Consider the following 26,637-nt stretch of genomic DNA (forward strand, 5'->3'; position numbering starts at 1 on the left):
GGTACCATTCACATCTCCGGCCAGTGTCTCCGACTAAAATACTTTCGGATGCTGTTATAGCGCCCCCCTGTGGGCCAATATGTGTCGTTTTTTTGTATTGCAGCAGCGGTTTAACTGAGCTCAAGCCAAGCTGGGTATCTGAATGTGTTTAAACGATATATTTATTGGTAGCCTATTTGAATTAGACTGACAAAACTAAGCATCACAATATTACAAAGAACACGTGGAAATAAGATAAAACAATGTGCATTATAATATAATGCATTTAACGTGCCCACATTCACAACACGAAAACTATGTGTAAGGTCATGGTTGGCCAACAAATATTTTGAGAGAGAGCGTGAAAAAAATGCAACACAGTCGTCCAGTCAGCTCTGACTCTGAGTTTGTAGTAGTCTTGTAATATTTTTGGCTGATAACCCTTTTTGCTATGTCATGAACGATGAACCCCCTTTAATTGCCTTTAGCATGGACCAAAACGCATTGAAACACTTAGTAAAACTTACCCAGGAGGGACAGCTATGCTCGCTGGAGAAGCTGACACTAGCTGGCGTAGAAACGGTCCGCCAGAAACACTTCGGCAGATCCGGAGACACGCTGCTTCACTACGCTGCCCGACACGGACACCTGGACACACTGACGTTTTTAATCAAGGAGGTGGGCATGGACGTGGAGGTGTACAACAACGACTACAAGAGACCGCTGCACGAAGCTGCGTCCATGGGGCACGAAGCCTGTGTGAGCTGCTTGATCCGAGAAGGAGCCAGGGTGGACTGCTTGAAGAAGGCCGACTGGTATTATTATTATTATTATTATTATTATTATTATTATTATTGTTGTTGTTGTTGTTGTTGTTGTTGTTGTTGTTGTTGTTGTTGTTGTTGTTGTTGTTTGGGGGATTGGTAGGCAGGTTGAATATAGAGGCAAAGTGGAACGTCACTTCCTGTTTCAGCACTGTACCAAAGATTTTCATCCGCCATTTATTTCCCCATAGACATTTCGTAAAATGCTTATAAAATAGTTGTACTTCGTCAATTCAAATGGTTCAGCTAAGGCTATAATCAATAGAGACCATAGAACATTTCACTCCGACCAAAACTTAAAAAAACATTGATTTTTTTTTCTTTAAACACGCATTTTCTTTAACTTTTTGGTCCCAGTGAAATGTTATGCGATCTCTCCTGTTTCTAAATATCTGCACCGTTTCGTTTGAACCAGTAAAACTATTTTTATAGCATTTTACGAAATGTGTATGGGAAAATAAATGGCGGATGAAAATCTGGTACAGTACTGAAGCAGGAAGTAGGTGGTCACTTTGCCTCTCTCTGTCGTTCAAGATATTGTAACGTTGTCACAAACCAGTCTGTGAGTCAGGATCTTGTTACCGCACTTTATTGGGTATCACAGGTCAGAGGACTACTGGTCAGCCGTAGTCCATGCCAAAACAAACCCCACAACACACACCCAAAACCCCGCTAGCTCTCCTAGCTTCTCCGCTCTCCACACCCACACAGCCGTCCCTCACAGCTCCCCTCCCCCCAGCCAATCACAGGTGAACCCCTCTCTCACCCCACCCACTGGCTATATGCCGCCTTCACAGACCCCCGTAAATCCCCACAGACATGTCAGATCCCACAGTTAACCCCCATGCACAGAACAGTATAACACACATACTAGGGCTGCACGATATATCGTTTACACATCGTCATCGCGATGTGCGCATGCGCAATAGTCACATCGCAGGGCGTGCGATGTTAAAAGTAAATGAACTCGTCATTTTGCTTGATAAACTCTCACTTTAGGGGTAGCCTACTGAGTGAAATGCAGTCTCTCTCAAAGGTGAGAGATGCCCTACTACTGTACTCACTCATTTAGTGCTTAGCTTCAACACAACAAAATGGACAGAGAGCTAAATTGAATTATTTTTGCTTATGTTGCGTTGCTGACAGTAGCCCGTCGGATGTAAACGATGTGATTGCGTAGGCGGATGTGTCCACAGGTTGCAGCGCACTAGCAGGCTGGCTGCTGTAACTCTACATGTCTGTGGAGTGGAGATATTTACTCTTGAAACACCAACAAGCAAGACAGCAACATAATATAATGACAAGAAGGCTAAAGTGATTATTACTGAGAAGTTGTCCGTGTATCACCGCAGCTCTCTCTCCCCCTCAGGCTCTGATGATGCCAGGTCCTACACTGGAGCGTTTTTTTCGTGCGATTAATTCGCACGTCAATAATATTTTCCGAACCTATATCAGTCAATGCAACCGTGCATACCAACGGCGAAGTTTCGCCGAGCGTTTTTGCGGTGTTTATTTTTTCGAACCACGGTCGATTTTTCAGTAGTTCGCTTCCGACGTGTACACATCTGTGGCTGTGATTGACAGGTGGGTCAAAACTCGCATCGCAATTTCGTGCCGTATATTCGCTCTTGATGTGTAAGGACCTGGGTTGAGTTAATCATACATAGCGACTCATTTACACAAAACATTTCAGTGAAAATAAAAAGACAAGAGACATATCTTGGCAATTAAATGTATATTTATTACTTTTCACGAATGAATTGTTTGTCACCAGTGCTGCTACATGTGAATCGTCGTCTCTGTCTGTACTGCGGTGCGCTCCAAAACCGGAACTCCAGAGATGCGGAGTGTACCACTTGGTAGTTTCTGGAGGGGGTTTCCGGGGGGTCAGACCAAGTGTGTAAAGTGGCAGGGGTGTTTCATTGTTGATTTATTGAAACGGTAGATTCTGGCACTCAATATTAGGGGTGGGCAATATATCAATTGTATATCAATATTGTGATATGAGACTATATGGTCTTAGATGTTGGATATGGTAAAATATGGTGATGATACGGCATACATGTTGTCTTTCCCTGGCTTTAAAAGCTGCAGTACACTAAGTGAAATGTAGGCTAGTGACATTTTTAAAGTAGAATGTCATAACTCACTCACTTTTTCATGTATGTAAGTCATGGAAATCCATTGGTCAAAATGTGTATGAACCCTGATAGATGGTGCTCTGAGGCCTACCAGTAGGCCACAGCCCAGTGGTTGAGAAACATTAAAATACATAATTTCCCCTCCAATATCAGATGGACTCCTCTACAAAATCACCCAAATCAATCTAGAAGTATTATTTTCTTTAAAATAGAGCTATTCTGGTAATCTGGTGAAAATCTCTATTTTTTCATATCGCAATATATATCGCAGGGGCGGGGAATATCGCAATGTCAGTTTTTTCCAATATCGTGCAGCCCTAACACATACAGTAGCACACAAATCCAACCCGCTACACTTCCCCCTCACATCAAAGCTTCTGGCCCACCAGAAGCACACTAGTCCCTCCCCCCCCCAGTGGGGTCACTCCTCCGCCGGGTGACTCTCCTCAGCCCCCCCCCCTGTGTCCCACAGTCATCACACACACTGCAGTAGCTCCGCACATCCCCCTCGTACTGGTTCCAATAGAACAGCGCCCGAACACCGCGGAGCGCCTCCTCAGCCCCCTGATGACCGGGTCCCGGGCCCCTGTGTGCCCACCGTAACACCAACTCCTGCAGGTAGCTGGGTACCACCGCCTGGAACCCTCTTTTCCCGTGCCCCCCCCTCCCCAAAAGCCCATCTTCATCCAGACGCAGGTCGGTAAACATCTCCCACAGTTCCTTTGTGACACCGGAACACCTGTGAATCTCCTCCACAGGGGGCCGACGTCCGGCCACTACCCACGAGTACACCGGACCGATTTCCGCGTCCTCCGTCTGCCTGTATTGCCACTCATCCGCGTCGACATCCATGATGGTCATGTTGTCGTCCTCCAGGTCCACATCTGAACAGAACTCCTCTTCATCTGAACAGTACTCCTCTTCCTCCGCCTCTTGCACTCGCCCATCCTCCTGTCCCCCTCCCCCAGGGGGCGGCGTGTTCAGGTCAGTGGGAATAACACACCCGGCCGCGATCACCACTTCGGCTTCCTGCACAGCAACCGTGGGGAGGGTAGAGCAGCTCGGCTGTGCCGGCTCCTCCGGCGTTAGTAGCGACACCCGCTCACCTGGAAATATGAGCGTCGCTCTCCCGATTCTAACAACGTCCTCTTCCCCCCGGCTGTTCACATTCTCCCCAGCCTGTGTCTCTCCCCTGACCTCTACTGTCTCAGTGCAGTCTCTGGCCAAATGTCCAGGCCTCTTACAAGACCAGCAGACCCTCACCTGCCAGCCGCCTGCACGTCTCTCCTCTCCCGCTGTCCTCTGCTCCCCGACAGCCTCACGACACTCCCTGGCCAGATGCCCCAAGGCTCCGCACGACCAGCAGACACCCGGCCGTCCCCAGTACCGTTGCTCCGCGTACCTGGTCTGTCCCCCGGGACCGCTGCGACACGACCTTGCTAGGTGCCCATGTTCCCCGCAAATCCAACACTCTCTTTGCGGCTCCTCCGTCCGCTTCTCTCCGTGCTGCGTGACCCCCCGCAGCAGCTTCATAAGCTCCTCTGCCCAGGCAGGCGTCGCCTCCAACAGCCGTCTGATCTCCTGCATCAAGCGGGCCTCCACGCCGGCCAGTACCGCGCTGAACTCCTGCTTCAGACGGCCCTCCATTCCAACAAGCACCGAGCTAAACTCTGGGGTCGGTAGCTCCTTTTCCCCCTCGTCCACCGACAGGCGCCCTTCCTCGCGCACCATCCCACGTGGTCCTTGTAGCAGCTAGCACACAGACAGCTAACCGCTAATGCCAGGTCGCGCTCGAGTCTTCCAGTCGTTAATTTTAACTTCTGACACCAGTGTAACGTTGTCACAAACCAGTCTGAGTCAGGATCTTGTTACCGCACTTTATTGGGTATCACAGGTCAGAGGACTACTGGTCAGCCGTAGTCCACGCCAAAACAAACCCCACAACACACACCCAAAACCCCGCTAGCTCTCCTAGCTTCTTCGCTCTCCACACCCACACAGCCGTCCCTCTCAGGTTCCACACACCGACTCCTCTAGCTGTTCCCCTCTCCCTCACAGCTCCCCTTCCCCCAGCCAATCACAGGTGAACCCCTCTCTCACCCCACCCACTGGCTATATGCCGCCTTCACAGACCCCCTAAATCCCCACAGACATGTCAGATCCCACAGTTAACCCCCATGCACAGAACAGTATAACACACATACAGTAGCACACAAATCCAACCCGCTACAATATTTATGTATAGCTCCCTTCGGAGCGGAGGACTGTAGTGCCTTCATGCTGAAATCCTTAGGTCGCTGGCTCAAAGGAGAGGAATGTTTTTTGTCCGAGGAACCAGATATTTAATATATCTCATAGAAGATCAAGGAAACCAGAAATATTCACATTTAAAGAGCTAGAATCAGGTCATTTTTACCTCGATTCATTGGTGCTGCTCTACTGTTAAGCATTGATTCTCAACCTTTTTGGCTACGTTCACACAGCAGGCACAAGTGGCCTGAATCTGATTTTTTCTTCCCTAAATGTGTGTGACTCAGGTCAGTTTTCCCCCCATGACTGAACTTCCATGAGCAGTAGCCTACAAGTCACATGGAATGTGACTTTTTTTAAATCTGACCTGGGCCACTTTCAAATGTGTGAAAAAATCTGATTAAAATCAGATTTTTTGGGAATGTGACCTCGGTATGAACAGACATGTGGCCTGTATCAGACTTCAATGTGACTTTTACGTCACTCCAGAGTAGGGATGCAACGGTATGATTTTTTGACGGTATGATAACCTTGGACAAAAATACCACGGTTTCACGGTATCGCGGTATTGCGGACCTTTATGTGGCATAAAAAATGCCAATGAACAAAATTAATTTTATTTTCTAACAGTTTGCTGAATTGTGGACTGAGAAAAAATGTTAATGTAACCTCCAACTGTAATGACAGTTAACTGGCAAGTATGTGTGTGCTTTGGTAATATAGTACTGTTCTTACTTATAAATGTAAACGATTTAGTTCATCTAATTAATTTGATGTAAAACTAAAACATAACAATCAAATACATGCTTCTCTTTTGTAATGGGTGAACACTGGACACAAATAATGATTGTTTCCTCACACATACACCCCCACTCTGTCTCACACAGGACACACACACACACACACACACACACACACACACACACACACACACACACACACACACACACACACACACACACACACACACACACACACACACACACACACACACACACACACACACACACACACACACAGCCCTGTCCCTGTTTCTGTTTCTGTCTCTCTCTAGTGCCTTTTAAACATGAACTCTGGATCATGTCGGGCTAGAGAGAACAGGATATTTCAGGTTTTGCCTTTCTAAACATGAGGGGTCTTTGTTAACTCATTCATGGCCAGTTTAGGACTGCCAATATTTAGCACAGGCCAAAGATTTTCATAATTGTTGGTCATCTTTCAAGACCCACAGTAAATTATCTATTAGCACCAAAGTGATTTGCAATACCTCAAAATGAAGATGTACGTCTCTGGGTTCACCAGGAAAAAAAAAGTGAGCTTTTAGCATGTTCTGTACTCTACTTATAGCCATTTATATACACCCTGTTTTCACCAAAAAGGTCTCTCGGAGAAGAGAAACAGCAGAAAAGGCAATTTTTGTAAAAGACACAATCTCAGGCAGAACTCGCTCTCAATTCTTTTATTTTGAACTGTATTGACATCAGACATGTAAATATTATTCATTATGACACAAATGACAAAAAAAAAAAAAAAAAAAAAAAAAAATATATATATATATATATATATATATATATATATATATATATATATATATATATATATATATATATACATGAAGTGCTTTTTTTACATTCAACAATACAGTTTACTCAGTGTGAGTGAGTGTGCAGACAGACAGACAGACAGACAGACAGACAGACAGACAGACACACAGACAGACACACAGACACAGACACACACACACACACACACACACACACACACACACACAGAGAGAGAGAGTTCTGTCCACAGCTGCTGCTGGATCGCACCTCCTTCCCCCGCAAATTAGCATAGGAGGGGAACACCAAACTGGTTTGAGATCAGCGTCTAGCCTCCTCTGCCTCGCATCGTTTTCCTCCTCTCGTTCTGGCTGGGACGAATGCTGCGACACAGGAACGGGTCTGGCTTGGCTTTGGGACCAGGCGCTGGAACCGGATCGATCATGTTCGTCACGGGTTTGACTACTGCGAACAACTCAATCCAGGTTCGCCCTGCAGCAAGGCGAGCAGTGCAGCGCGCCGAGGGGCGTTTCAATGGCGTTTCTCCTCTCTACAAGGGAGCGCGTTTCTCTGTTTTTCCTCCTGCTCATTTCAAAACAACAGCTGCGGTATGTGTTTGATCGCGTGTTGTCGGTTTCTCTTTGAGGCTAGGGATCTGATAACATGTCACAGGCTGGGGAAGTGTTTGAACTACGCGCTGCACTAATAAAAACAAAAACACGTCAAACACGTCATTGGCTGGGAGGGCTATTCCTGATAACACGTCAAAGACGTCTTTGGCCATGAATGAGTTAAGAAACAACTGGATATGAGCCGTTTTTTCTGCCAGTGGGCGGCGGGGGGGGGGGGGGGGCGCGGTAGCATGTATCGAAAACAAGAAATGTGATAGGAAACAGCTTTAGGCAGTCAAAATAGTGGTCGCACCGTCGTCAATCACTGTGGGTGATTTATTTTACAAGTGGCAACTAGTCATATCTGACTAGTTTTAAATGTATTTCTCCCCACAAAAGTTTGATAGCCTATCAGTCAGTCAGCTCCTATCCTCTACGCAGTGGAGAGGCACAGTCACACAACACTGCCTGCTGCCTCAAATGGCTGCCTCACACAATAGAATTGGCTGCATCACGTTAGCGACAAATCTGGAGACTTCAAAAAGCATGCCGTTTTAACGGAGTCCATTCCAACGAGGGGTGGCAATGTGCCAAAAATGAGCGCTTCGCCGTTGTTAGGCTACATAAAGCCGCCCAGTCAAAATAGTGGTCGGACTGTCGTCAATCACTGTGGGTGATTTATTTTACAAGTGGCATTTCAAGTCATATCTGACTAGTTTTCAATGTATTTCTCCCCACAAAAGTTAGGCTTTTTCTGACATGGGAGCAAGCAAGCAGCGCAGCAGCGTCCCTCCTGATGCACTGGACCTGGCTGCCTGCAACAGCAGTCAAGCCAGCCCTCACCTCGGAAAGCACGGTCATTCTAGCCCCCACTTAACAATTCAAGCCGTTTTTGCACTTGAGGAAACCGTGAGTTTGCTCGTTGATATACGCGATTGCCCGAACGATTCATTAATTAATAAACTAGCGAACGTGAAGTGAGTCACGAAGAGCCACACCTGCCCACTACGGATATGTGGATAATGACCTGCCACTGTTAAACATGAGCTGCGATTGCGTGGAAGCGGATCTTATACCGGCGGTCGAGGTAGATAAGATACGGACTCGCGGGATTGCGCGTAGGCCGGCTAATTGTTGTTTAACATGCAGGCCAACCGGCTAGGTGCAGGTTATAAAACGGATTCCACTGCATGTTAAGAAGTGGCTTCTCTGTCACACACACACACACACACACACACACACACACACACACACACACACACACACACACACACAGTTTGTGCATAAGTTTCCACTGACAGATTGGAGGAATCTTTCGTCATTTTCTAATGTTACTTCTCTTCAGTGCAATACGTTTTGATAACGACCTGCTGTACAGCGACGTTCGCTCAGTCAACTAACGTGTCGTTAACGTTAGATAGAGGAGAAAGATAGCTGGTGTTAGCTAGCTGCGCCTGTTGCTTATTGCACTTTTTATACTCTTTTTTTTTAGTTTTGTTGTGATGCTTTTAAATGTCCATTTTATTTCTTCTTTTCGTTTATTTTCCTGTCAACCATTTTATGTGCTTAATGAAGTTGCTTAATGCACTTTTTATACTCTTTTTTTTTTTAAAGTTTTGTTGTGATGCTTTTAAATGTCCATTTTACTCTCTTCTTTTCTTTTCTTTTCCTGTCAACCATTTTATGTGAAGCACTTTGAATTGCCTCTGTGTATGAAATGTGCTATACAAATATACTTGACTTGACTTGACTTGACTAGCTAATTAGCCATGTTAGCTGCCTCAGTCGGTAACGTTAGCCTAGAGAGAGTATTTATCTGACGTTTATGTTAGCTACTCCTCAAACCTGCGGGTGGAAATGGTTTATGGCAGGGATACTCAACTTGCTTTGCCCGGGGGCCACTTTCGTGAAATGATAGAAGGCCAGGGGCCAGTTAATAAACAATCAATATACATTTTTCTGTAGCGGATTGTAGGTTTTTGGGGTGTCAGCCGGAGTTTAGTCTGACAATGTTGTGCACACCGGATAGTTAGTTAGGTTAAGTACATACATAAGTGCCTGGGTATCGAGCAGACGGCGGTATTTGACAATTTAGCAGCTAAATCATAGATTATTGAAAGATATTCCATATTCCAGACTGAAATGCTATAACAGAAGTGTGAGTATTGGCCAGAATGACTTGAACATTTGGACACTTATTCAGCGGGTATCTTGCATGTTGCGTTCAGGTGCACTGTAAAAATTATTATTATTATTATTTTTTTTCCAATTCCATCGCGGGCCACACAGGGGGCGCATGCGGCCCGCGGGCCGCCAGTTGAGTATCACTGGGGGATGCGATGTGTGTTGAAGCAAGACAACGTTTTAATGTACCTTGAATTTGACAAATTACGACGGGTGGTGCTCACGCAGATCTAAGCCCTGGCCATCCTAGCCTCAACGTGAGACTCATCAGTCATTCGGATGAGTCTCGCGTTGAGGCCATCTGTATTTTTACAATAGCCAAAATATTCCCATACAACCGACGTCGTCTTTTTAGATGGGGGGAAAGTTCAGGGGGGTCCTTGCATTCTCCTGTTTTATCACACACGGTTGTAAACATGCAGCAAGGGGGAGGGGCCGCGTAAGCTGCACTCTGCAAAGCGACCTGGGCACGTTGTTTTGGGGAAACAGCTGATACCGTGGAGAAGGTATGACGGCAAATCGGTAACGCTTTACAATACTGGTGCACACATGTGCATGAATTGATGCTTAACTCATGATGAATTAAGCCATTAATTGATGCTTACCGCATCATCAACTAATAGTCCATGGGCCAAAGCCCAAAATTTCACTTATCGGTATCACTCAAGGTGGCAAAATCTAGTCACATTTTTTGAAAAGGTACATGTCCATAGATGATATTTTGGTATGATAACCTTTGCTAAGTGGTAGCTTTGTCACAGTTATCAGCACATGAAGTTAACCACCCCCTACAATAAATTGGTATCTAGGCGCTGGTGCATATCCTAATTAGGCTCATTTTCAGGACCTTTACTCATGTTTTATGAAGGCATGTTTGGTCTAATTTTAAAGGGTAGACTCATAGGTTCATTTAAGCCCAGTTGTGAGTCTGTCTAATAAACATAGAGGTCACATGGGCTCTTCAAAGTGTCAACAACATTCGTTTTTCCACCATTTCTGCCTAAACTATAGTCTTTATTTGAGCATTATGACATGTAGGAACATCACTGACACAAATAACAAAACCTGAAATACTCACAGGACTGTAACAATTCAGGAAATGTATAATCTTCCCATATTATCCCACCATGAAGGCTGATTGTGGGCCTTAAAGCAGAAGATGGGCCCAGGCCAGAATTTTCACAAATTGGTACCACCCAAGTTGGTAAATTCTAGTTTTGTATTTTGAAAAGGTCTGTACCTTTAGATGATATTTCAACTTGATAAACCTTCCCAAGTGGTATCTTAGTCACAGTTAAGCCTCAATGACACCAAACGTTGATCCAAAGAAAGAGACCATCTTGTCACTTTATTTGAACAGAACACCACTATCACAAATATAATATTAAACAGTCTATTTTTTTTCTTCTTTTTTTTTCATTTTTTTTTATCCCCCATTAGTGCTAATTTTTAATTTATTTATCCTGGTTGCTGCTCCACCCTCTGCCGATCTGGGGAGAGCTGAAACTGGCTCCATGCTTCCTCCGAGACATGGGCAGTTAGCCAGCCGCTTCTTTTCACCTGACAGGGGAAGCTTCACCGGTAGGACATAGCACGTGGGATGATCACGCTATTCCAATGAGTTCCCCTCCCTCTGAACAGGCGCCCCTAACGACCAGAGGAGGCACCACTTCAGTGACCAGGATATTGCATGTTTTGGTGAGGGGTTCCTATATGAAGGAAACCCCCAGGGGGCATGGGGAGAACATGCAAACTCCACACAGAAAGGCCCTTTTGACGACCCCACCCGGGCGGTGGGCACTCGAGGACATTTAATAATAATAATAATAATACTTCACAAGTTTTATATAGCGCTTTTCTGGGGAACTCAAAGACGCTTTACAATACATAGAAACAGTAATACAGTAAACAAACTAAATAACAAGAACAAATACAGATACAAAACAAATACAAATCAATAGATTGCAGAGATGGAATGGTGGTTAGAGGTAGAAGTCAGATATTGTAGGCTGTTCTGAAGAGGTGGGATTTGAGTTGGGTTTTGAAGGAGGTGAGTGAGTCGGAGTTTCTAATGTTGAGGGGCAGAGAGTTCCAGAGGGTTGGGGCAGCGATGGCAAAGGCTCTGTCCCCCATGGTGCGGTGCTTGTTTTTGGTGATGGGGGTGAGGAGGTTGGCATCAGCAGAGCGGAGACGGCGGGTGGGGGAGTGGCGCTGGAGGAGATCTGTTAGGTAAGAGGGGGCCAGATTATTGAGGGCTTTGTAGGTGATGAGGAGGATTTTGAAGTGGATGCGGTGCTGAATGGGGAGCCAGTGGAGATGTTGGAGGATGGGTGTGATGTGTTCTCTGGAGCGGGAGTGGGTGAGTAATCGGGTAGCTGAATTTTGGACATATTGCAGTTTACGGAGAACAGTGGAAGGGAGGCCATAGAGGATGCTGTTGCAGTAATCTAGTCTGGAGGTGATGAAGGCGTGGATGAGTATTTCGGCGGCTGAGGGGGAGAGAGTGGGGCGGAGTCGTGCAATGTTTCGGAGGTGAAAGAAGGATGTTTTGGTGATGTTGTTGATGTGTGACTTGAAGGAGAGGGTGGGATCCAAGATGACGCCGAGATTTCTGACCAGAGGGGACTGTATGCCCATCAATGCAGAGTGAGAAGTTCTGGGAGGAGGGGAGGAGGGATTTCGTGCCGAAGATCATGATTTCTGATTTATTGCAGTTGAGTTTGAGGAAGTTGTTGGTCATCCAGGTTTTTATTTCAGTGAGACAGTCAGTGAGGGTGGCGAGAATGGTGCAGAACAGCAGGTAGCTAAGATTGTTGGCATCACATACACTGGATGACGGTGCATACGTCCTGCAGACAAATGATTCCATATTGGAAAGATTATGGTAGAGCAGACAATTGAGGAGACCATAAACAAGGACAATCAGACTGCTGGAGGAACCAAGGGTTTCAGCTTGAAAACTGGTGCAGTCACTTCAGACAGAAGTCAGTATCTGAGGCAGCTCAGGAACATGAGAGGCAACAAGTCCACAGTTTCAGTCATCACGATCTACAGAAGCCCAGAATAGAGAAGGATAGGGCAGATGTGAATGCCTTTGTAGAGAAAAGCTGGGTAAACCCTCTAGGTCCAGATCAGTCTAATATCATCAGTCTTTCCACAGGAATTGCTGTGTCACCAAGTCAAGTCAGTCAAGTCAAGTTTATTTGTATAGCCCTAATTCACAAGCATGTCTCAGAGGACTTCACATAAAATATGTCTAGCTAATTCTAGCTGACACAACAGTAGCAATTACAGTAGTAATAATAACACATTGAACAATCATATGATAGAGAAAGAGTAACCAGCAACCGAGTTCCATGACAAAGTGGGGGGGGGGGAAGAATCTGAAGACATTCTCAGGCATCACAAAAAGAGATAGAGGAAACCAAACACAAAACAAGGAGCTGGTCTTGAAAGCAGATAGAAATATTTTGGGCATATGATCATTGCTTCGCAAAGTAAAGATCTGCACATTGAAGATGTCCTGGCTCATGGTCCACTGCCTTGGTCACTTTCAATCCAGATGTCTCATTGCGGAAAACTAACAAAGCCGCTGCACTCGCTAGTAGAGCTGGGTATTGGTTCAAATTTCAAGAATCGATTCGATTCCGATTCACAAGGTTGCGAATCGATTGATTTCGATTCGATTCGATTCGATTCCAATTCGATCAATTTTCAATATTGATTTGGTTAGTGATACCAAAACGTGGTTTTTGAGCTGTACCCTGAATTACATGACTGTCCAGTTATGTAACACAGGGGTTTCCAACCAGCCAAGTAGATACATGGGGAAAAAAAGTTGCAGACCTGTTGTCAATTTTTAGTTTAGTTTTAGTTACACATATATTTACTCACCAGGTGGTGACAAAGGGTAAATAACAGCCTTTTCATCTGTCAATAAAGACACTTTCACAATTATGCACAGTGATTTGATTTCAGCCTATATAATTTCTAAAAGTAGATATTAATAATGATCAAACATTTCCATTCATGTAGCCTACAGTATTTATGTTTTTGTTTCAACTACAAACATAATTAAACGTCAACTTGAAACTATGTTTCAACTACCACACACAGCATAATATTTTAGCCTGTTTATTTAAAAAAAAAAAAAAAAAAAAAAAAAAAATTTTTTAAATCGATCTCTGGACATATGAATCGATAATCGAGGATTAAAATGAAAATCGATTAAAAATCGGAGAATCGATTTTTTGAACCCAGCCCTACTCACTAGCGAGTTAGAGAAATCAACATTAGCAGTTGAAGATATTGGAGACCACTCATGCTGAAAGATGATGGCAAGACTTTTGGAGAGATTGCTGGTTCTGTGTTGAACCTAGCGTTGCATGAAGGAGAAAGAGTAACAGTTACTCTTTCTCTCTCTTTCAGTTACTCAGTAACTGAATAGATGTGGTGTTTGATGTGTACTGGAAAACATCAATCAAGAATGCCGAGAGATGCAGTTGTGGTTCGGCAAGTAGTAGCACTCAATGGAAGAACATTGCCCCAGGACACAATGTCGTGCAGTGGAGAAAGCTTTTAAGTAATCCAGACAGCAAAACTGCCTTGATAACATTCATCGTGGACCAGTGAAAGCTGCCACAGAACTGGGTAAAGCTAGAGGACAAGCAGCTATTTGCAACCTGTGGAGAGACATGCTATTGTCTCAACAAAAAAGATTGTAATGTTGTTGAAGAGCTAAAGTCTTCCCATGAGGAGGCGGATACCCATATGCTCCCCCTGGATGTAGAAGTTGCCGTGACCCTGGATGACTATGATGATAATGATGATGGTGAATAAAACAGATTATGAATACTGTTTAATATTATATTTGTGATACCACTTGGGAAGGTTTATCAAGTTGAAATATCATCTAAAAGGTACAGACCTTTTCAAAATACAAAACTAGAATTTACCAACTTGGGTGGTACCAATTAGTGAAAATTCTGGCCCGGGCTCATCTTCTAATTTAAAGTCCCTGGAAACCAAAATCCACAAAAACGTTCTAACTATGTTATTTAGGGTCTTATGTTAGTAATTGTGTCCCTCAGAAATTATGATACTGTGGAAGTCGATAAAAAGAGACGGACAGCTGGTTGCAGGTAAAAGCTCTTGTCTTTACTCGTGACTTCCAACAAACATTTCACAGGTAAGACACACCTTTCAAGGCAACTCCTATGTAAGACACACCTCCTTCTCTTCCCCATTCCCCCCACCATCCTGTCCCTTCTGGTGTGAGATACTACCATCTAGTGTCCATTTAGTGTCCACCACACAGCCCCCCCCCCGAACACTCAGAAGAGACATTTACAAGAAAACACTTCATAAGTCCATAAACCAGTGCAAACACCTCAGTCCCGTTTGGGAGGCCTGACCGCACGGCCATACCGACTACGCGTAACAGTCACAGGGTTTGGGGGCGGGGCAGGAGGCCGCCCACGCCGGTGACGAGGCCGACCTGGCGGAAAAGCAGGGGTAGCTTTCCAGGCCGGGAGGGAAACCGGAATAGGACAGGTGCCCTGTGCCGACTTGGGAGGACGGCCACGTCGTGGGGGCTGAGCCAGCTCTACCGGCCCATCTGGGGCCACGTGAGCAGGCTTTAAGCGGTCCACTGAAATCCGCTCCTTATTCCCCCCCATGTCCACGACAAAGTTCTTAGGCCCCGCCTCCAAAACGCAGAAAGGCCCGTCATATGGAGACTGGAGTGGAGAACGATGGGCGTCGTGGCGGATGAACACGTATCTGGCCGACATCAGATCCTTGGGAACATAGGACTTGGGGAGGCAGTGATGCACAGGAACAGGGGCGAAAGCGCTGGCGGTGTCCCGGGCAACGGAGCGATGAGTCGCAGCAGACCAGGGGACTGAAGCATCCAGCAGGAACTCCCCCGGGACCCTCAGCGGCTGACCCAGCACCAGCTCGGCAGACGAGGACTGCAGGTCTTCTTTCGGGGCAGCCCGCAGGCCCAACATGACCCATGGCAGACGGTCGATCCAGTTGTTGTCTGTCAGAGAGGCCCGGAGAGCAGCTTTCATGGAGCGGTGAAATCGCTCACATAGTCCGTTGGCCTGTGGATTGTACGCTGTGGTGCGATGGAGTTTCACCCCCAGGCCCTCAGCCACAGCGCTCCACAGCCCAGAGGTGAACTGGGCGCCCCGATCGGAGGTCAAGTCAGACGGTGTGCCGAAACGGGCCACCCAGGCAGAGATGAACGCCCGGGCCACCTCTGCAGATGTTGTTGATGTCAGGGGTACCACCTCCGGCCACCTGGTGGTCCTGTCCACCATGGTGAGGAGGTGAGTGAACCCCTGGGATGGGGGCAGCGGACCCACCAGGTCCACGTTGACGTGGTCAAAACGCCTCTCTGGGACAAGAAACGGCTCCAGGGGGGCTTTAGTGTGACGGTGGAGCAGTGACTTTGGCTCGCTGGCACGCCAAACACGAGGCTGCCCAGCCTTTCACGTCCTTCCTGAGGCCCGGCCAGACGAATTTGGCCCCAACCAGCTTGACCGACGCCTTCACCCCCGGGTGAGAAAGGGCATGCATAGCGTCAAACACGCGACGGCGCCAACTGGTGGGGACCATGGGGCGGGGCTGGCCAGTGGACACATCGCAGAGGAGCGTGTCCCCCCCTTTCCTGAAACGCCACATCCTCCAGCCGCAGCCCTGTTGCGGCCGTTCTAAAGGCCTGGATACCGGAGTCTGTGAGCTGGTCAGCAGCCATGGCAGCATAATCCACTCCCAGGTGCACGGTGCTGACGTGTGCCCGGGAGAGGCAGTCAGCCACCAGATTGTTCTTCCCGGCCACATGCTTAATGTCCGTGGTGTACTCCGAGATGGCTGAGAGCTGGCGCTGCTGCCGCGCTGACCACGGTTCGGTGGTCTTGGCCATGGCAAAGGTAAGGGGCTTGTGGTCCACAAAGGCGGTAAATTCCCGGCCCTCCAGCAGGAACCTGAAATGACGCGTGGCGAGAAAAAGGGCCAGGAGCTCCCTGTCAAACGTGCTGTACCTCCTCTCGTTGTCATGAAGCTTCCTGCTGAAAAAGGCGAGAGGCTGCCAGGCGCCAGCCACCCACTGCTCGCACACCGCACCGACTGCGTAATCCGAGGCATCGGTCGTCAGGGCCACCGGGGCAGCCGGGGAGGGGTGCGCCAGCATGGCAGCGTTAGCGAGAGCAGTCTTGGCCTCCTCAAAGGCTTGGACCCTCTCCGGGGACCACGCCACGTCCTGGCTGTCCTTCCTGCCCTTCAGCGCATCATACAGGGGCCGCATCAGATGAGCTGCGTGCGCAATGAAGCGATTGTAAAAGTTTACCATGCCGAGGAACTCCTGCAGCGTCTTGATGATGCGGGGACGTGGAAACGCAGTGATCGCCTCCACCTTGGCAGGCAGAGGCAGAGCCCCCTGCGGAGAGACTCGGTGGCCCAGGAAATCAATGGCTGGCAGGCCAAACTGACACTTGGCTGGATTCACAATTAGCCCGTGCTCGTCTAGTCGCCCGAAAACCTGACGGAGGTGTGCCAGGTGCTCCTCGGGAGAGGCGCTGGCCACCAGAATGTCATCTAGGTAAACAAAAAGAAAAGGCATACCTCGCAGCACAGAGTCCATCAGTCGCTGGAATGTTTGCGCCGCCCCTTTAAGGCCGAACGGCATCCTGAGGAACTCAAACAGCCCGAACGGTGTTATAACGGCTGTTTTGGGTATGTCGTGCTGCTGGACCGAGACCTGATGGTAGCCCCGCACCAAATCCACTTTAGAAAAAATGGTGGTCCCCGCCAGGTGGACGGAGAAATCCTGGATGTGCGGGACAGGATACCGGTCATGAGTGGTGGCATTGTTAAGGCGACGGAAATCACCACAGGGCCGCCAACTCCCATCGGCCTTGGGCACCATGTGAAGAGCGGAGGCCCACGGGCTGTCGGAGCGCCGTACGATACCAAGCCGCTCCATCGTAGCAAACTCCCCCCTTGCAATGGCCAGTTTAGCTGCATCGAGGCGGCGTGCGCGTGCAAAAACTGGCGGGCCCACTGTGGTGATGAAATGTTCCACTCCATGTTTCGCGACCACAGCAGAGAAGGTGGGAACAGTCAGGGCCGGGAACCCAGCCAGGAGACGCTGGTACTCGTCCCCTGCGGCGAGCATGTTGGCCAGGGACAACGACCCCAGCGGCCCCCCCAGTGTGCATGGATATGAAGAGAAAGCAACTGCATCCATCAGACGACGGTTCGCGACGTCCACCAACAGCCTGTGCGCACACAAAAAATCCGCGCCCAGTATAGGCACCGAAACAGAGGCTACAACAAAGTCCCAACTAAACTGACGTCCGTTTAAACACAATGTCACAAACCTGGTGCAGAAAGTGCGAATGGGAGTGCCATTAGCCGCATCCAGCGGTGGCCCATGTCCATCTCCCAAAACGTCCGCGGCAGACGCAGGCAGGATGCTTCGCTGGGCGCCCGAGTCCACCAGTAGGCGCCTACCGGACAATGTGTCTTCAATAAACAGCAGCTTATCGGCACCGCCAGCGCTCACTGCCGCTGCTGAGCGCCGGCTCTCCCGTTTCCCTGGCCCTGCTGGACCAGAAAAGAACACGGCGGCGTGCAGCGCCTCGCCTTGGTTCCAAAACGGCGATGGAAGTAACACAGTCCATCATCGCCCCTCCGACGATCCGTCACAGCCGATACAGCGGCCGCCTCCTCCTCCAGCGGGAGCTGGAACTGTGTTGGAAGCAGGGCATGCACACTGTATTGGCGGGAGGCCAGCAGTATTCTGTCCGGTTCCTCTGCCATCCCCCGATAATCCTTGGTGCGCACGAGCGGCGAGCTGGCCAAAGCCGTGCGCACTGGAGGCGGAAGCTGGCGCAAAAAAAGTTGTACAAAAAGAAAGGAACAATCTCCCGAACCGAGCAGTGCCAGCATGTTCTCCATCAGCTCGGTGGGCTTACCGTCACCCAATCCGTTGAGGGACAACAGGCGTTCGGCCCGTTCCGTGTCGGACAGCTGGAACAGCCGGAGGAGCTGTGCTTTCAACGAGTCGTACTTTCCATCTGCTGGGGGATCCCTCAAAAACCCCATCACACGGCGGGTGGTGGAGGAATCCAACGCCGCGACTACATGGAAATATTTGGTGGCATCCACCGTGATCCCGCGGAGGTGAAATTGTGCCTCGATATGCTGGAACCACGGCTCTGGATCATGTTGCCAAAACTCTGGCAATTTCACTGTAGCCGCATAAACAGCGCGGGGAGCGGGACCGTTCTCCTCATCAGCCATGTTCAAACGTTCAGGGTCACCAATGTGGAAGTCGATAAAAAGAGACGGACAGCTGGTTGCAGGTAAAAGCTCTTGTCTTTACTCGTGACTTCCAACAAACATTTCACAGGTAAGACACACCTTTCAAGGCAACTCCTATGTAAGACACACCTCCTTCTCTTCCCCATTCCCCCCACCATCCTGTCCCTTCTGGTGTGAGATACTACCATCTAGTGTCCATTTAGTGTCCACCACAATACATTACTTTCAACCCAAAGCCTTAAAATCGACACTTTTCTACAAGGTCTGGATTTCCACTTCCTCATTGACGAGAGCAGTGCGCGAGGTGCCCAAATGCAAAATCTTATGACGTCATAAGCTCTATATAACCTTTGTACACGCGCAACCCGCAGTCCCGCACATTCTGCCTCCATCTCTCTTCAGAGTTCTAGTGGTCCCACACCTTTTTGCAGCTAGCTAACTACGCATTGCGTCAACACAAAGGCTCTTTTAAGAACCAACATCTATCTATCTATCTATCTATCTATCTATCTATCTATCTATCTATCTATCTATCTATCTATTAGGGGTGGGGGAAAAAATCGATTCACCTAAGTATCGTGATTTTTAATGTCACGATTTTTTGGATCGATCTTTTATTCCAGAATCGATAATCGCAAATAATTTTTTTTTTTTTTTTTTTTTGGTGCTTGCAGTCAGGCCACTCACTGAACAGCAGGCCAGGCGCCGCCTACTGGTTTACTAGTGGTTTTATTACTTTATTAGTTAGTCTGAAGTAATAATTACACTTCAGGGTTAAAGTGGGTGCATCTCATTGTAAAATTGGACTTCAAACGGCCCAAATCTGGCTTCAAACGGCCCAAATTTCACGCGTGTTGGCCCATATCGGCCTGGCCTGCTTGGTATCTAATGCCCGGCCTGAATTATGATCCCAGTCCGCCCCTGTTTTTAACTATATCGCCCAGCCCTACTCATGATATATAATATACAGTCTCTAGTGTATGATTCAACTTTTCCCATGTTCTAATCTAGTGTAAAAAAGCAAACAAACTGAAAAAATAAAAGAAAAAAATAAACAAAAATCGCAATAAATCGTAATATCGAATCGCAATAATCGTAGAATCGCAATACTTAAGAATCGCAATATAAATCGAATCGGCACCCAAGAATCGTGATAGTATCGAATCGGGAGATAAGTGAATCGCCACAGCCCTACTATCTATCTATCTATCTGTCTATCTGTCTATCTGTCTGCACATGCGCACACACACACTGACACACACACAGTAGCGCTGTGCACTCGCAGCGGCAGAGCAGAGATCTCTTCCTCTCTGTACGCTATGCGCGGAGCAATGCGCGAACACACACACACACACACACACACACACCATCTCTCTTTCCTTCTCTCTCTCTCCTTCTCTCCCTCTCTCTCCGTTAACGGAGAGAGGTCTCCTCCGAGAGAGAGAGAGAGAGAGAGAGAGGGAAATTTCCCTGCTGCAGACGGGACACGCCCACACAGTCCGCGGGATAAAATACACTCTAAAATCTAATTGATTCTCATTACTTTTGCCATGACTGTCAAACCTAAATTTATATACTTTGCGACGTTCATCATCGTTCAAATTTGGCTGGTGGCTTATTAACATAGGTTCCTGTGATGTGATGAACTCAAAATGCTAAATAATAATAAAATATTTCTGGTTTCCAGGGACTTTAAGGCCCACAATCAGCCTTCATGGTGGGATAATATCGGAAGATTATACATTTCCTGAATTGTTACAGTCCTGTGAGTATTTCAGGTTTTGTTATTTGTGTCAGTGATGTTCCTACATGTCACAATGCTCAAATAAAGACTATAGTTTAGGCGGAAATGGTGGAAAAATGAATGTTGTTGACAATTTGAAGAGCCCATGTGACCTCTATGTTTATTAGACAGACTCACAACTGTGCTTAAATTAACCTATGAATCTACCCTTTAAAATTAGACCAAACATGCCTTCATAAAACATGAGTAAAGGTCCTGAAAATGAGCCTAAAGTAGGATATGCACCAGCGCCTAGATACCAATTTATTGTAGAGGGTGGTTAACTTCATGTGCTGATAACTGTGACAAAGCTACCACTTAGCAAAGGTTATCATACCAAAATATCATCTATGGACATGTACCTTTTCAAAAAATGTGACTAGATTTTGCCACCTTGAGTGATACCGATATCTGGTCTGGCCCATGGACTATAATGAAAGGTATGTTTGATGAACACACTGAGTCATATATGAATTACTATTAATTAACACGTTCACTGCCATTGACGTGTTGATACGTCAAAAAAAATCCAACGGTTGACTGCCAATGACGTGTTGATACGTCAAAAAAAAAAAAAAAAAATTTGACGGTGGGACGTTGATCTAACCCTTTTACATCTCTTATATAAATATTGGAGCCACCGAACGTGTACAACCCATTCCACCGACCCACTAAGTGGCGACAGTGCTCTCCAGACTAGAGGAAGCCAAGCAAAAAGCAGTGTGAGGAAGCCATTCTCATGAAAATGGATTGGCGAAAACGCTTTCGCTTTCGCGCTTGGGAGCTGGCGGTGGGGGATTGCAAATTTGCATAATAGATTATGGGTGCAACACACTTTGAAACACCTTTGAAACACCAGCAGAAAGGAATCGCAAGCAGCTTCATTCTAGCTGAGCTCACAACCGAAAACGAACGAGCCTCATTCTCATACTGTAGGCGAAAACGCTTTCGCGCTGGTGCACACGGGCGCACAACGGTGGGGGGTTCCAAAAATAGACTGGGTGCAAAACACACTTTGAAACACGCAACATAAAGCCTAGAATCGCACAAAGCTTCATCAAAGCTCTCAACCGAAAACCCAAGAAACGAGCAGCCCCATCCAGACTCGCCGACGAGGGGGCCGCCAGGGAGGGAGGCTGCTCAAACTCGCAGCAGCAGCAGCAGCAGCAGAAAACTCGCTTGAGACAAACGCTGCTGAAAGCCACCAGAGACACGCCCACGGAGGGAGGAGTTTGAAGGAGAGGGGGTTCAGAACTATATTGTTTAGATGTCTGATGTCTCACTGATGCCAAAAATAAATGGTTAAAGTGACTGTTCTGCCTGTTTGATTGAATTTCACAAAACTGCGATTAGCTCAGCTTTCAGTCTCAGACGCTGAAACCATGCTGTACTCAACGGCTAATATCTACATAACTACTAACTCTACAAACTAACTCTTTTAGACAGAGAAAGCACACATTCTATTAGTTCTTTTGAGATATTTTGTGTTCACAAAATCTTAGCAGAAAAGAATCCTCGGCTCTTGAAAGATGAGCCAGAATCCTCAAAAAAACCCTCTGGCAGAAGCTACCTACAGTAAAAAAAAAACGGCTGGCAGTGAATGTGTTAAGTAGGCTATGCCTATATCATCATGGATGAATTCATCATCAGCACCTATATACTGTAATTCATGTCTTAATTACCACTATCAACTTCCAGTCGCCTGCAACCAGGAAATCGAGTGAGTTTCCCCCGTTGCATAACAAAGACGGGATGCGCTACGGGGGAAACATACTCGACTACGACTTTGGGGAAAGAGAGCTCTCTTTGTTAGACCGGTGCCTAGCTGGCTGTAAAGAGAGGTGTTCGGGGTGCAGCGGAGTCGCCTCTGCTGTTTACGGTAGTTTGTCAGTGGTGGTGGCCTGGCGGGGACACTGGCACTATGTATGACTGGGAAGATGTGTGTGTATGGGCGCCTCGCTAACTGGGTTCAGTGCGCGCCCCGGCCGGCTAAGGCGGTTTCAGCAGCTGTGCTGTACTGTAGTCTATCAGTACTGATTACTTGTTATCAGTAGCTACACTATTTTATGGAGGTTCCTCTCATGGCTCAGGCTGATCGAGTGATTGATGCTTGCTGCTCACCGGGTAAACTCAAACTGACAGTAAAGAGGCTTGCCCATGGGTTTATCCAGTCTGGCATCCGCTGCATGTATCTTTGGGACTTTGTGCCCCTGGTAATCCGAAATAGACCAGAGAGTCTAAAAGCGCACTGAGTGAGTGTGCTATTACCCTCTCTGGTCTATTTTGGATTACCAGATGCCTAGGCCACTGTCAAGGTAGCCACGAGAAAACATATGGTTTCCGGCCAAGACTTTCAGAATAAAAGTCGAAATTCATGTTGTAACCAGCTACGCACTACTGAGCTCTGCATGCTTTTATTTTTGGCAGGCAATGGAAGTAATTGTTTGTGTGCCATGTCTTTCTTGACACTTATTCTCGTGGTCTAGCAACTAGCTGGCTTGCAGAACGTGGTGGTCTTGTTTTGCCCCAACATCAACAGCAGCAGTTCTTATTCCCCTGAAGAGTACAAACTGCAAAGCCTAAAGAGTCGGTCACAGTGGTGGTGGCAGTGTCGAATGGATACCAATCGCAAGAGGAACGAGCGGGTTTGTTAGAGTTTCAGGTAGCTAGCCGTAGCAATTTAGCTTTAGCAACTTAGCTAGCTTGTGGTTTAGCTAGCTTGTTTGTTGTGTGTGCGTGGAGACCATGGTGGAGACCTGTCGCTACAGTCACGTTGGTTCGGGAAGTGAAGAGCAACACAAGTGAAAAAGGACGAGAGCTGGAAGTTGGAGGTGGACCCGCTGGAGAGATCGAGCAACGGGGGCCGTGGGGAGGAGAGGGGAGAGGCCTCCTTCACCCTTAGGGGAGACTGTTTCCCCCCAGCTGGCACAGACAAAAGGGGCACCGGAGAGTGAGTCCTTGCTCCAGGGCAGAATTTGGGGACATGTTCACAAACTTGATAAATAAATGTGCTTTTATAACTCCAATGATGGTCTTCACTGATTACCTATATATTTTGAATTGTTGTCATGACTGGAATGCATGCATTTGTGTTGCTATATTGTCTAAAAGTGATTTCATGATCAGCATCTGCATTAGCTAATGATTTTGAGGATATCATTATGTCGTGACTTTACAATATGTGGCACAAAACTATTAATACATAAGTATGTCGTCACTTTACTATATGTGGCACAAAACTATTAATTAATACATAAGTATGTCGTGACTTTACTATTAATTCATACATAATGATATAGTCACTTTGTGAGGCACAACACTATTAACTCATACATATGTGGTTCTTGGCATACAAGCCATACATCCAGTGTTTGAGGTCTGTTGAGATGCAGTGAATACAACGTCAGAGAATGGGTTTGAGTTGGTCTGGTTCGGGGCTAGTAGGAGCTACCAAGGTGGGCTACTACACGCATAGCCTATATCAAGTCAAGTTTATTTGTATAGCACATTTCATACACAGAGGCAATTCAAAGTGCTTCACATAAAATGGTTGACAGGAGAATAAAAGAGCATCAGAGCAGCAACATCGGAATGATAGCTACAGCTAAGAGGTTCTGGAGGGGGTCTCGGCCGGAGGTGTGGGACCCAGGCAAGGTGAGGGGCAGGGCGGGTAGGGGTTGGGTGGTGGTAAGGGGGCTGTCCTGGGTGTCTGGTGGCCGGGAGAGAGGCACCTGGGCAGGGTAGTGGTAGGGGGGCTGTCCTGGGTGTCTGGGGCCGGGAGAGAGGCTCTTAGCCTGGGTAGTGGTAGGGGGTGGCTGGCCTGCTGGGTCGTGCATTTAGACACCCGGTAAGATAGGCACAAAACACCGGCCACATGTTCTGTGTCCCTGCAGTGGACCAAGCCTCGAAGAGGAAGGAATGCCCATGATGAACGAGGTAATGGCGGCTAGTAAGCAGATGCGTGGGGGCTGGGAGAGGTTAGCCGGTCCCCGACACGCTGCACACCGCCTCGCTCAGCTGGTTCTGCTTGTCTGGCGGACTGCGGTCTGGTAATGCTAAAGTTCCGGTTGCAGGGAGCTGGATGTCGATAGTGGTAATTAACACATGAATTACGGTATTAATTAATAATAATACTATAATATGTGTTGATGATGAATTAATCCATGATGATATAGGCATAGCCTACTTAGTTAATAGTAATTCATATATGACTAAGTGTGTTCATCAAACATACCTTTCATTAGTTGATGATGCGGTAAGCATCAATTAATGGCTTAATTCATCATGAGTTAACCATCATTACATGCACACGTGTGCACCAGTATTGTAAAGTGTTACCGGCAAATCTTAGTGGTTTTGATACCGTGACTTTTTCAAACCGCGGTATACCTTCAAACCGGAAACCGCTGCATCCCTACTCCAGAGCGACATTCGTCACTGTTCTGCGCTGGCGGAAGGGCCAGGCGGGCAGTCACTGATTACAGACATGGAGACGGAGGTAGTCAGTGGAGGGACAGTGGTTTTAGACCAAGTATTTGAGGTGACACTTCTGTGCAAGCAAAACTTGAGGGGTCGTATTGTAACTGATATGTGTATGAAAACAAAAATTACCGAACGGGGCCATAGAAGAAGGTGGCAGCAGTGTCAGAGAAAAGATAAGCCCAGCTGTCAGCCGTTAGAGCTGCTTGATAGCTCTGCCTCTGGGGGTCACTTCAGGGACGTGACCTGTTCACACTGGAATCTGATATGGCCACTTTTAAAAAGTCTGTGTGAACAGCCCCACAGAAACTCAGATCTGAGCACACAAAAAAAACAAAAAAAAAAACAGAATTGAGCACTAAGGTTTGCTGTATAAACGTAGCCTTTGATTCGATTTAGTGTCTAAAGCCCGAAACGCACAGGGAGTGAAACTTGTCAATTTCTGCCCCTATAGCGCACTGCAAGCATCAGATCTGAAAGGTATACACCACAGAATGACAAAACCATCAGTATTTAGGGGGAAAGGCCACTAATTTATATGTAGGCAGGCACAATGACAGATGAAAAAAAAGTTGTTATACCGTAGTTTTGAGCCCCTGTCATTCAGAGGCTGTTGGATCATCCTACCTGTCTGCCGTGCAGAGGGGGAGAAGAAAAGGCAGCGCTGCGAGAGAAAACAATCCAATCATTCTGTCCAAACTTTCACCAATCTAATCTCATCATGACATCCAGGGATAGGCTATATTTTGCTAGCCGATGCGTTTAGAACATTATTCTCACTTTGATCAGATATAGTGTAGCGTATTTACATGCTTGCTGTATTTAAACTGCTGTGAGATTTGTTTGAGGAGCATACCAAGACAGACGGGGATGAAAGTGGGCAGAGAGGGAGGGGGGGAGCTCAGAGCGCTTTTGTTGCGGCCGCTGGAACCTCATTTGACGCTCCAAAATCGAAACAGGTTGGGAGTACGAGCGTCAAGGCAGTTTGATGCACGTCAGAACACTCTTGGTGCGTGTTCGGCCATTTAAAACAATGGGTGGGCTTCCAAACGCGAGCGTCTGACGCTCCCTGTGCGTTTGGGGCTTAAGGCCCAAATCTAAGAATATTTTTGTTTGATATGATTTTGTCCAGAATTCCATGAGATAACAGTGAAACTATTGCTGCCTTCAAATGAAAGTCGTGAACTCGTATTTATGAGATTTTTAACTCACCCTGATAAGTTCTGTTTGATATCCATGATATCCAGTTAAACTGGGTTCACCAAGTTGATTTTGTATGTTCTCGTATTAACCAGCGTTTTTTTTTTGAGAAGGCTCAGGGTCCATGGAGTGGATAAAAACATGATATTGTTGTTCTACAGGTCAGCCATTGAATCCATTATTCGCTACGGCATCACTACATGGTTTAACCTGTCCGTTAAATTCAAATCACAACTCCAAAACCTAATCAGGAGGGCTGGTGAAATTATTGGCATGCAGCCCCCAGAGTATGAACTGTTGCTGTCAGGAAGA

General features: G+C 47.1%; 1 protein-coding gene across 1 annotated transcript in view; it reads left to right on the forward strand.

Moving 5' to 3' along the window:
- Positions 1-440: 440 nt before the first annotated feature.
- Positions 441-26,637, forward strand: part of ankrd16 (ankyrin repeat domain 16) — a 39,887-nt gene continuing 13,690 nt past the window's right edge. The window contains exon 1 of the mRNA XM_083651802.1: positions 441-794. Within this exon, the coding sequence (XP_083507928.1) occupies positions 469-794 (326 nt within the window). The 5' untranslated portion in view covers positions 441-468. The remainder of the gene's footprint in view (positions 795-26,637) is intronic.

Source organism: Poromitra crassiceps, assembly GCF_964638095.1.
Source record: "Poromitra crassiceps genome assembly, chromosome: 2".
Taxonomy (NCBI): domain Eukaryota; kingdom Metazoa; phylum Chordata; class Actinopteri; order Beryciformes; family Melamphaidae; genus Poromitra; species Poromitra crassiceps.